Source organism: Taudactylus pleione, unplaced genomic scaffold (genome assembly GCF_031769625.1).
Source record: "Taudactylus pleione unplaced genomic scaffold, aTauple2 ptg000078l, whole genome shotgun sequence".
Lineage (NCBI taxonomy): Eukaryota > Metazoa > Chordata > Amphibia > Anura > Myobatrachidae > Taudactylus > Taudactylus pleione.
The window spans coordinates 6410001-6421294 of NW_028284480.1; the positions used below are offsets into that span (position 1 = coordinate 6410001).

The following is an 11294-nucleotide window of genomic DNA, read 5'->3' on the forward strand; positions in this document are numbered from 1 at the left end:
ATTATATTTTAATAAACATACAATAAAAGTAAAATTTTAATAAGTGTGCATCCATTCATGACAATTCTTTTTTAATTTGTTTAATTGTTTATCTCTTCCACACTTCACAGAACTTGACAAAGCTGATCTCCTCTTTAGAAGTTTTCCAGTGTGATGTATACCACTTTTAAGAAATTTCTAGTTTCAATATTAACCTTCAGTTCCATCCCTGTATCTAAGTATTCCAAACAATAACAATAATTATTTTATCCCAATATTCACATAACGGGTCCAGGTAACTTCACATTCATTTACAAATCATTATGAAAAAGCAGAAAGAAAATAAAAATAGTTGTCATGTTGTGGTGTGCTCATGATCATGTTTATTAAAATTTAAATTCTTTATTAGAGTCTGCCTGAAATTGTTTTTGTCTATTTATGTAGAATATGTAGATAGGCAAGGAAAGACTGTTTACAATAACTATGGGTTATTATGATACATGCAGTGCTTAACCAGTTTACAATGCAGATTCATACAATTTACATAAAGATACAATGTACAGTATCAGTACTACACACTATCTGTAAAAATGTTTACAGTCACTGTAAACATTCCAAATGGACTGTTCTTCAGAGTAGATTGTTGTTTAGCAGCACTTTATACCATACAATGAGAAAAATAAATTTGAAAAATTCCAGTGTCCGGCAAATGTTTCTCAAATGCAGTCTCTTAAATGAACTCAGTCATACCAAAACACTTCTACTGTAAATGCAGCTGTAAATGCAGCTATAAATGCAGCTGTATACTGTATGTACCACTGTTTCACATTACAGACACACACCTTGTGGAAGAATGGGAGCAGTGTCAGTTACTTATAGGATCAGTGGTGGAACTAGAGAGTCGTGTGCCTAGGTGCAAGAATATGCTTTGGGCCCCCCTATGCAGTGCCCCATATACAGTGCCCCCAATAGTGGTCCCCCCTACAGTAGTGCCCCTAGAAGTGGTCCCCCCTACACAGTGCCCCCAGTAGTAGTATCCCTTATGCATTGCCCCTTAGTAGTAGAAACCCTACGCAGATCTCCCAGTAGTAGACCCTCATATGCAATGCCCCCAGTAGTAATCCCCCCTATGCTGCATTGCCCCCAGTAGTAGTCCTCCCTAAACAGTGCCCCAGTAGTGCCCCCCATACCGTGCCCCCACTAGTAGTCCCCCCATGCAGAGCCCTCAGTAGTAATCCCCCCTGTTTATTGCCCTCAGTAGTAGCCCCCCCTGTGTATTGTTCCCCCATAGTAATCCCCCCTATGCATCACCCCCTTGTAGTAGTCCCCCATGCATTGCTGCCAGTAGTAATCCCCCCTATGCTGCATTGTCCCCAGTAGTAGTGCCCCCTATACAGTGCCCCCAGCAGTGGCCACCCCCCATATAGTGCCCCCAGCAGTGGCCCCCTATACAATGACCCTAGTAGCAGCCTCTCCCTTTACAGTGCCCCCAGTAGCACCCTCCCTATGCTGTGCCAGTGCCCCTTACACACACAAACCCCCCCACAACTTACCTGAATCCCCACTCCTGCCCCGAACGCCGCTCTCCATGCCTCCCGGCCTACTCTGCACTATGGGAGGGATACCATGATGTCTCTCCCATCACCCACCGCAGGAGGACACAGAAGGCGGAGCTCATGAGTGAGCTCCAGCCAGCTCCGTCTATGGAGGCGGCAGCCAATGAGAGAATGCTGGCGGCTCTGTGTTTGTTACTGTGTAGGGCAGACTGCTCTCACTGCAGTCTGCCCTATACTTGTGGGGCCCTGGGGACACTAACGACAGGTGCAGTGGTGGCTATGGGCCCCTGCACCACAGCAGGCCGCGGTGCAAGCCACCTGTTGCACCGCCACTAGTTCCGCCCCTGTATAGGATGCTATTTTGCAATGAAGTAAGAGATGAGCTTAAATTTACTCACCCTGTGTTGTTCACTTTGCTAGTCTCATGTTTCTGTTTCACCTCCAGCTGCAGTGTGAGTGGGAGTGAATGGATATTGTGGAAATGTGCGTGGACATATAACTATAGGCAGGTAATTTAAAATAAATTGTTTATTGACTAAAATCTTATTAACATGTACTAGAGTATAAAAATCAGCTAACATGTGGTTTGTTAGCAAAATGCTGACATGGATAAGGTTAAACAACAAGCACTGCAAGCATGCTTTCCGTGTGGCATATTCTGGTCTGTGGTGGATGTGGCCCAATGCATTTCATCATGCTAGCATATCTTCCTCAGGGGGTGTGGTTTTGGGTCCTGTTCAGTGCCAGATTATAGGAGAGGCAGACAGGGTGGTTGCCTGGGGAAACCCACACTTTGGGGGCCCCCACACATTGCTCCTACCCAGCCAACTCTGAACCTTTCCTGGCCTGCCTGGCTCTGTGCAGCATTGCAGTCTCTCTAACTACAAAAAAAACCTCCCACCTACTTACTTTCCAGTCCAGTGTCTCCATTTTTCTCTCTGCAGAGTGGAAAGTGATCGGCGATCTGCTCACTCCTCTGGTTCCCTGTTCTCCTAGCCTAGGCTGCTGCTGCATCTGCTAGGTTATGGCTGGTGACAGTGCCAGCAGAAGGAAGGTGGCCGGAGGGTGCACGATCCTCACAAATCATGACCACCAGGGGCAACTTGGTTGGTCCAGGGCCCCAACAAGCCTTAATCTGGCCCTGGTCCTGTTGGTGCCCCTCTTGTTCTCTACCTCTAGTCCTTATTGGCTTTCCTAGCTTTCCATCTCCAGTAACACCTCACACCTCCTTCCACGTAGCCAGGATCTTATTGGTCCCACTAACTGTGGTGTTACTTTGATATACACATTTTTAAACCTAATGTTATTTGATGCTAAAGTACATTTTCAAAAACATTACTCCACTATTGTATGTTTGTGTAACTCAGCTTTACCATATGGATCAACTTGACTAGCATTTGTTGCACAGCTCTCTATAATTGCTGAGGCTCACAAGGATTACACAGATAAGAACACAATTACTTTTAGCTTTGGTGCGAGTATATTCACTTTATTTTTGTTGTTTCTATGATCACATTGAGTAAATTTAAAGTATTACACCACATAGGGACCTCTCTTACAATATATATATATATATATATATATATATATATATATATATCTACATACAGTCAGGTGCATAAATATTGGGACATTGACAGAATTTTCTCTATTCACCACCACAATGGCTTTGAAATGAAATAAACAAGATGTGCTTTAACTGCAGACTTTCAGATTTAATTTGAGGGTAATTACATCCAAATCAGGTGACCGGTGTAGGAATTACAACGGTTTCTATATGTGCCTCACACTTTTTAAGGGGCCAAAAGTAATGGGACAAACTAAACAATCCTAAATCTAACTTTCACTTTTTAATATTTTGTTGCAAATCTTTTGCAGGCAATTACAGCCTGAAGTCTGGAACGCATAGACATCACCAGACGCTGGGTTTCATCCCTGGTGATGCTCTGCCAGGCCACTACTGCAAATGTCTTCAGTTCCTGCTTGTTCTTGGGGCATTTTTCCTTCAGTTTTGTCTTCATCAAGTGAAATGCATGCTCAATTGGATTCAGGTCAGGGGATTGACTTGGCCATTGCATAACATTCCACTTTTTATCCTTAAAAAACTCTTTGGTTGCTTTTGCAGTATGCTTCGGGTAATTGTTCATCTGCACTGTGAAGCGCCATCCAATGATTTCTGAAGCATTTGACTGAATATGAGCTTATAATATTGCACGAAACACTTCAGAATTCATTCTGCTGCTTTTGTCAGCAGTCACGACATCAATAAATACAAGGGAACCAGTTCCATTGGCAGCCATACATGCCCACACCATGACACTACCACCACCATGCTTCACTGATGAGGTGGTATGTTTTGGATCAGTTCCTTTCCTTCTTCATACTCTTCTCTTCCCATCACTCTGGTACGAGTTGATCTTTGTCTCATCTGTCCATAGGTTGTTGTTCCTGAACTTTAATGGCTTTTTTTAGATGTTGTTTGGCAAATTCTAATCTGGTCTTCCAGTTTTTGTGGCTCACCAATGGTTTACATCTTGTGGTGAACCCTCTATATTCACTCTTGTGAAGTCTTCTCTTGATTGTTGACTTTGACACATATACACCTACCTCCTGGAGAGTGTTGATTTGGCCAACTGTTGTGAATGGGTTTTTATTCACCTGGGAAATCATTCTTCTGTCATCCACCACAGTTGTTTTCCGTGGTCTACCGGGTCTTTTGGTGTTGCTGAGCTCTCCGGTGTGTTCTTTCTTTTTAAGAATGTTCCAAACAGTTGATTTGGCCACACCTAATGTTTTTGCTATTTCTCTGATGGGTTTGTTTTGAGTTTTCAGCCTAATGATGGCTTGCTTCACGGATAGTGACAGTTCTTTGGATCTCATATTGAGAGTCGACATCAACTGATTCCAAATGCAAATGTAACAACTAGAATCAACTCCAGACCTTTTACTTGCTTAATTGATAATGAAATATCGAGGGAATAGCCCAAACCTGTCCATGAAATAGCTTTTGAGTTGATAGTCCCATTACTTTTGGCCCCTTAAAAAGTGGGAGGCACATATAGAAACCGTTGTAATTCCTACACCGTTCACCTGATTTGGATGTAAGTACCCTCAAATTAAATCTGAAAGTCTGCAGTTAAAGCACATCTTGTTGTTTCATTTCAAAGCAATAGTGGTGGTGAATAGAGGCCAAAATATGAAAATTCTGTCAATGTCCCAATATTTATGCACCTGATTGTATATATATATATATATATATATACTATTTTTTTTCTATAAAAACATACAAAATACACAGTCAAATTTACGTGGACCAAAGGAAAACAAAAATCATAATGTGGTGTACTGTAAGGGGTTTAATTAAGGTTTTTGGAAGTGGAGATTGTGCTCGTAGCAACCAATTAGATTCTACTTATTATTTATTTTGCACCATATTGAAGATAATAGCTAGAATCTGATTGGTTGCTATGGGCAGCATCTCTACTTCCAAAAACCCACACTTTAGTAAATATACCCCTAAGTGTGTAAAGTACTACCTTCTAGTTTTTTCTTAATTTTGTTAGTGCACTGTAATTGGTACACCACCATTATTCAGAAGTCAAGGACATTAAATGAAGCTAAACACAGCACAATATTATTACTGGTGAGCTTGGTTTTATTAAGCATTGTGCCAATTTAAGTTTAAATACTGTTATCTAAATCGCACTTCATGTTATTATGGTACTGAGTTCACAACGTGTTGTCGATGCTGGATTATTGGCTGAGACAAGATCAGTTTAAAATTGAATCGCAGCGAAACCCTCTTGCGACTGGCCGCAAGACGCCATTTTGCAAAATGGCTGCCTAAGCGCACTTTTAGATAAACTCACATTTTAGTACATGTGGCGATAATACCATTAGCATCATGCGAATGCATCTGTGACCATCACCAAAGGTTACGGCGATTCACCAAAAGTCTATTTCATTACTTTATGTATTATAAAGGATATATTCCAGAAATGGCTTTACAGTATTGCATTAGAGCAAGTGGCCAGGTGACAACTGGCTTGTGTAGATAAGCTTCCTGCATAGTGTTTGTCCACTATGGGTGGTCTGGCTAGAATACATTAGCAAGCTTCCTGCAATGACATGATTTCAAAGGCTAGAGTGTCACCTTAGGTCTGTCTCTTGTAGCTGGGATATTTTGCATTTTCACACAAGAGTCTGTGAGAACAAAAGAGTTTCCTTTCCTTTGAACACAGGGAAGCAGAGGACATATAGAACTATCTGGCCCAGCATGCTAAGATGTTAGAGTCAAGTGCACCCATCTTCATACACACATTAATACATCTTTATATCAAACCCTGAATACTCACACATTGCATATTCACACATAAGGTTTAATAAGCTTTAAAGTATATGATTTAAGTTGGTTCAGTTAGTTTAAATGCTGAGAAATAAAGATATTTGATAACTAAGGTATTATACATGATAAGCAAGTTGTGTTTGGTTTTGTTCTGATGCGTATGTTTTTTACAGCATTCCGGTGTTATCGGTGGAGAGATCGCATCATGCAAACTCAAGTTATGGATCACAGAACCTACAAGCAACAAAATGTTTTATTTCATTAACAACTGTTAGGATGTTACAGAGGGCGTGATTAGAAAGATCCCCAACTGTTAGAGGCATGGAGAGTCTATTTGAACCAGCCTGTTAAATGTGCTGTAACATATGCTTCTCCTCTGGGAACCAATGATATCAGCAACAGACTCCCCTATTGTCTTTTTATTCTGGGGGGGTATAAATATGAGTGCATGAATGCTAGTCTTCAGTCTTCATGCTGAATGCTGTATGACTGGGGGTCTCTTGCTGATGCATATCTCCGGGTCAGGAAGCGCCTGCGTATGTATACTGTACTTGGGGTCTGTATAATTTCCTTTTGCGCCTAAATTGTGTCTCTCTCTCTCTGTCTCTCTCTCTCTGTGCCTCTCTCTTTCTCTCTCTGTGCCTCTCTCTCTGTGTGTGTGCCTCTCTCTCTCTCTGTGTATGCCTCTCTCTCTGTGTGTGTGCCTCTCTCTCTCTGTGTGTGCCTCTCTCTCTCTGTGTGTGTGCCTCTCTCTCTCTATGTGTGCCTCTCTCTCTCTCTGTGTGTGCCTCTCTCTCTCTGTGTGTGTGCCTATCTCTCTCTCTCTCTCTCTGTGCCTCTCTCTCTCTCTGTGCCTTTCTGTGTGTGTGCCTCTCTTTCTCTATGTGTGTCTCTCTCTCTCTCTGTGTGCCTCTCTCTCTCTGTGTGTCTCTCTCTGTCTCTCTCTCTTTCTCTCTCTCTGTCTCTCTCATTGTATTTATTTGCGCTTATTATACACAGATCATAGCGTGCAACTGACTGTACTTTTACTTGAATAATACTTTGTGCTTCAGAACCACATGTTCTGAGTCTGGAGTCTCTATTTATTGTATGACTGTATACGCAAATTAGCGTCATCCTTAGAGGTTTATAGGAAGGATTTTAGAAGGTACAGGCAGGGGTATATAGAGGTTCATTTTAATATCAACAGAGTTAATCCAGACGCACCGGAAGATGGTTCGGTAATTGTACTCAGTGGTGTGTATTGAGTACACAATGTGCAAATCCAGATGCACCAGAGGGTGGTTCAGTAGTTGTACTCAGTTCTGTGTACCAAGTACACAACTTGCGAATCCAGATGCTCCGGAGGGTGGTATCGAGATGATATTAGAAAATAGCTTGAGAGTGAGGAACCTGGAAAGGAATGACGACAAGCATACACCAGTATTGATGACGTTGCACAGGCAACTTCCTGGTGTCCAGAACCCAGTTATATACCCTAAGGAAGCAGCTCATTGAAGATCAGCGTCAGATGACCGAGACTATGCTACCATTGGTTGAAGGAACAGTCAGGTGAGGAAGACTAACATGACGGCACCCATGATGGCAACTTCGCAAACCAAGAAATGGAGCCACACATGGAAGTCGAAGAGCACCTAAGGCAAAATCCTCAGTGTGTCACCCACCACTGCACCTGATGTCTGACCACATGAGAAGTCAGGGGAAGCCAGTGCTGGGGTGAGTAACGGCCGATCCAAGCCTGAACCCTGGCAGTTTGGCTCTCCACACACAACCATTCAGACCCTGTTTACCTTAATTATACAATATTTTTAGGTTTATTTATACAATCTATACTAAAAATACTATAAAAATTTATCCTGTAAATATTATGCTTCCCTTTTTTTGTCTTGTCTTACCTTATGTCTCTATGTGCCTCTTTCTAAGTTTTATACTGCATGCCCCACTCTATGTTCTGTATTTTGCCCTCCCCATTTGTTCTATATCTTCTGCATTGTGCCTCCCTGTATGTTCTCTCCTATGTGTTCTGAAATGTGCCTTCATCCTATATTTACTGTATATAATGTATTGTGCTTCCATCCTATGTTATGTTTTGTGCCCCCTACAGTATATTTTCTTTATTGTGCCTCTATCACTATGTTCTGTATTGTGCCCCCTTCTATATTTTCATTACTGAACTTCTCACCACAGCCCTCCTATTTTCCTTATTTTACCGCACACATCTTCCCTTGTTCTTTTTTTGTTGTGCCGCTACCCCCTGTTTTTATGCCTTTTTTTAGGAAGAAGTTCCTCTGGTGTAATGGATGGTATCAATTTGACCCTATGCAACATTATGTGGGACTCTCATACAGTGGGGCTCCTGGGAATCAGATAATGTAGGCCAGGTCTGAACCTGAATACAAGTGTCTGCCTGGAACCCCCACCAAACTGGCATCCAGTGTAATGATGTATGATGTGGAGCAGAGGTCAGGGGGAGGAGTCAGGGGGAGGAGCTGTGGTGGAATTATTTGGCACATAATGCACATAGAAAGAGCTACTCTCCATGCTGTTTATCCCTTATATTCTGATGTTGCACATGCCCTTGAAGTAACATAATTCTGCTATCAACATTTGAGAAGATGCACCATTATGGTTTCCCCATCAGCCAACTTCATCTGGAGCAAGTGCTATGTACACTCCATCCATGTTTTGCCTCTTCATAACAGTGCATAGTCCTAGTTGGTGCACATGTGTATTCATTAATGACTTTTGACATTTTAAATGATCTACAGATATTACTAATTATTTCACTTGTGAATATTTATTTATTAACAGTTTCTTATATAGCACAGCAAATTCTGTTACACTTTACAATTTGAATCAACATTAACATTTTACTGGGTTGTAAAAGACATACATACATATATGCACACATTGAAGACATACTTAAAATACATACATAAATGTAAGAGGGCCCTGCTCGCCAGCTTACAATCTATAGGGAAATATGTGTCGATACACAAGGATAGGTGCTACATATTGCAAATTCATTAAATTAAAGGAAGAAAAGATGTGATAGGTGTTTACTATAAGAAGGGAGTTAGATAGGGAAGCTATAATAGGTTATGTGGGCGGTACTGGAATCTGATATGCTTGTCTGAAGAGGTGAGTTTTTAGAGAACGCTTGAATGTTTGGAAACTAGTGGAAAGTCTCATTGTGCATGGGAGGGCATTCCACAGGGTGGGTGCAGCCCAAAAAATGTCCTGTAACCATATATGGGAGCAAGTAATGTGTGGGGATGAGAGACGCAGATTTTGTGCAGAGCAGAAATGTCGGGTTGGAAGATATTTTGAGATAAGTGAAGAGATGTATGTTGGTGTGGTTTGGTTAATAGCTTTATGTGTGAGTGTAAGTATTTTAAATTGAATATGGTAGAAGACCAGCAGCCAATGGAGGGACTGACAGAGTGGTTCAGCAGACTCTGAACATTTGGTAAAAAAGATCAACCTTCAATGTGAAGAGAACTGGTAACCATGCACTTTTAGGATTCCTTAGAGACTGAAGTTGGGATTTCTTATATATTTGTGTTAAAATGATCCATCTGTAGGACACAAACCAAACAAGATGCTTGTGTTTTAGTATTTTGCTTAAAAGTATATATCCCACATCCCTACAACACTTTGAAGTTTTTAAAGACATAAACAAATAAATTGCCTATAGGAAAATGGATAGGTCCTGTCACCATCAACAAGTAAATTTATTTGAATCAAGTAAAGTACTTTCTAATTTTGGTAGGATTTGCTACTGTAAAATTTGTTTATGCCATTTGGATGTATTTAATGATGTGGTAGATTTGCAAGAATAACAGATCACATCATTTTAATGTGCATGTCTATTAAATCCCAGTGGCTAATTACAAATAGATGAAGTACATACCTTAGTGTATCTATCCCTAAAGACAGAAATTGACAGTAGTTAATGACTATTCTATAATAAATGGAAGCATCTACTTTACTGATTGTAATTTATTTTACACTTGTTCTAAAGACAGCATGCATACAGTATAGATTTTAATGAGAATATTCAATTTTTTGGGACTAAAAAATACAGTTTAATTATCTGACAAGTATTTTAGTTGGACAATAAGACAATCAAAATAGTTTTTATATGACATATAAAACAATTGAAATGCCTCTTTCTAATGAAACAAGAGTAACATAATTCTTTCTTGTTGGATTTTCAGGTATCCGCAAACTATGGTTATTTATATTCCTCTTGTTAATGCTTGTGTATCTAGCAATTATATCAGGAAACATCCTTATAATTACACTGGTCTGGATACAGACCCAATTGAAAACACCAATGTATTTTTTCCTGTGTAACTTATCCTTCTTAGAAATCTGCTATACTTCTGTCACCCTTCCAAAAATGCTCGAAGATCTTCTATATATGCATCAAAGGATTTCCGTTGTAGGTTGTATTGCTCAGTGTTACTTCTTTTTTTTGCTTGGAGCCATTGAAAATTACTTTCTTGCAGTAATGGCATATGACAGGTATTTAGCCATCTGCAATCCGCTCAGATATTCATCCATTATGAGCCCTGTGCTTTGCTGGCACTTAACTTTTGGCTGTTGGTCATGCAGTATACTGAGTTCATTTTTACCTTTATATTGGTTATGCCATTTATCTTTTTGTGGACCTAGGAAGATTAATCAGTTTTTCTGTGATGTGATTCCATTACTGAATAATTCCTGCACAGACGTTTCCATGTTAAAAGCATATTTTTTTGTTTTTCTTTGGATTATTGTATTTGGCTGCTTACTATATATTATTGTATCATACTGGCAGATTATTTTGACCATTTTAAGTATACCATCCACATCTGGAAAGTCCAAAGCCTTTTCTACTTGTGTGTCTCACTTCACAGTAGTAGTTATATATTATGGTTCTGTGATATTGATATATGTGAGATCACCTAATGAGCAGCCCTTTGATTATGATAAAAGTATATCTGTACTTTATGTTGTGGTGACTCCATTGCTCAACCCTATTATTTATAGTTTAAGGAATAAGGAATTAAGAAATTCAATTAATTTAATCAAATTTAATTTTATTTGAAAATATGAGAGGTGATATCTTTAAAATCTCCTAGTATTTATATGACTTGAAATATCCATATGATATTGATGTTGATCTTGGTATTGATTTTAGCCATTAATTATACATTGCCCTGACATTAATGGTATGCTATGCACACCTGTGGTGAGAAAAAATCTTGGGGGAGGGTAGTATATTTTAGCAATGTTCTGTCAGTAGTTGTGTCTGGTACCTTTGGTTTAGTTTTGCTTTTCAAAGTGAAGTCAACTCTAAAGTGCTTCTTGTTGCAGCTGTCTTTACCTTTGACAAAGTCTTTAAGAGAAAGGCACTTCTGTTTGTC

General features: G+C 40.0%; 1 protein-coding gene across 1 annotated transcript in view; it reads left to right on the forward strand.

Moving 5' to 3' along the window:
* LOC148532404 (olfactory receptor 6F1-like) overlaps positions 1-10975 on the forward strand; it is a 20079-nt gene extending 9104 nt beyond the window's left edge. The window contains exon 3 of the mRNA XM_088467922.1: positions 10101-10975. Coding sequence (XP_088324048.1) covers positions 10101-10975 — 875 coding nt within the window. The remainder of the gene's footprint in view (positions 1-10100) is intronic.
* The last annotated feature ends 319 nt before the right edge of the window (positions 10976-11294 follow it).